The 1,343-nt window shown below is 34.7% G+C and overlaps 1 protein-coding gene across 1 annotated transcript; it reads right to left on the reverse strand.

Moving 5' to 3' along the window:
* LOC137242509 (transmembrane protein 230) lies at positions 1–715 on the reverse strand. Its single transcript, XM_067769791.1, has 2 exons — positions 362–715; positions 1–287 (listed from the first exon to the last, which is right to left on the reverse strand). Exons 1-2 carry the CDS (start codon positions 542–544, stop codon positions 102–104), a joined length of 369 nt encoding a protein of 122 aa, XP_067625892.1. The 5' UTR covers positions 545–715; the 3' UTR covers positions 1–101.
* Between the last annotated feature and the right edge of the window lie 628 nt (positions 716–1,343).

Genomic DNA, 1,343 nt, shown 5'->3' on the forward strand with positions numbered 1-1,343 from the left:
TTTAATATATTGTATATATATATTTAAATTTAATTAAATTTAATAAAATCACAAGTTAAACGCCTAAAATAAATACAACTAATTTGTTTATGTATCTTCGGTCAAAGCTCAGGGATATCTTCCCATGAATATCCCTCACGCTTCATAATAATTGATGCCAATATGAAACTGTAGTAGCCACCTGGGATTACCATTAGAGAGCCAAGGATAAGCAAGGGTGATGCACGATCGACGTATGTTTGGTCTATTATTTCTGTAAAAATCAGTCCAGCGGTTGTCATACAAATCTACAAATGTAAATACATATATGCAAAATTTTAAATTTACGCATGAAGTTTAATAAATGAGAGCAACATCTTACCATCCCTACAATGAGGAAAAATATGACGAATGATATGGTCTTCCACGGCAATTTTTCCTCATATGTAGATATAAACTGTTTATCCTGATAATCATATCCATAACTGTCCACGTCGTCTTCGCCATCAATATCTTCAGTTTGGATGCTTTCATAGGCTGCTCTACGCCGCCGAGTTACAGGCATTTTCACTTATTTTTTTCGTTTTCAATTCGAGAGAAACAAAAAAAATACTATCAAATTTTCCTTAATTTTGAAATAACACTAGAAAAACGATTTGACACCTAGTTATTAAAATAGAAAAATGTATCACTACCATGACACAAATATTAAAAGGTAGTTCCAGTTTTTCTTGGCCACCATCGTCCGATTTTAAGGGCCAATTAATGGTGACTTATGCATAAGCACATAAAACAGCTGATGGAACCAACCTTATGGAAATGAATGTAATCCTTTAAAGGGCTATAACCATACCATAGCCAACCCATTGTTTTTTGGTTTCTCGCCATATCCATAACCTAAAAATATTTGAGTTGGTGAATTTAATAACTTTTTGTAGATTTTATTCATTGTTTTGGATACGTTATGGGTTAGAGACTTATTTTTTGTGGAATATGTTTGCAATTTTTTGCATTATTTCATTTTTACGAAACTTTGACGATTTTTAGGTTAAGGCACCATTAATCGATCACATTGGAGATGGTTATGGATATGGGTATGGTTACGACTATGGCGTTAGGGTTAAAGCCGGAGTCATTGGTGCCGTATGTCGTATCGCTGTATCTCTAACGTAATCAGCTGTTTATCGTTACGACGGTAAACCAAAACCCAATTGGTTGGCTACGATACGGTTACGACCTTAGCGGCACCAATAATCGATTGCATTGATTCTCATAAGGTTGGTCGAATCAGCTGTTATAAGGGTATCGATACGGTTACCGATAAAGCACCAATGTCTCCAGCTTAAGGAAGTTTAAATAGCTCT

Source organism: Eurosta solidaginis, chromosome 2 (assembly GCF_040869045.1).
Source record: "Eurosta solidaginis isolate ZX-2024a chromosome 2, ASM4086904v1, whole genome shotgun sequence".
Taxonomy (NCBI): Eukaryota; Metazoa; Arthropoda; class Insecta; order Diptera; family Tephritidae; genus Eurosta; species Eurosta solidaginis.

Bases quoted from the DNA above. Each gene is read 5' to 3' on its own strand.
- LOC137242509 (XM_067769791.1), bottom strand. From the start codon at position 544: ATGCCTGTAACTCGGCGGCGTAGAGCAGCCTATGAAAGCATCCAAACT. The intron at 288-361 runs GTAAGATGTTGC...TTACATTTGTAG, and splicing joins TTTTCCTCATTGTAGGGATG to ATTTGTATGACAACCGCTGG.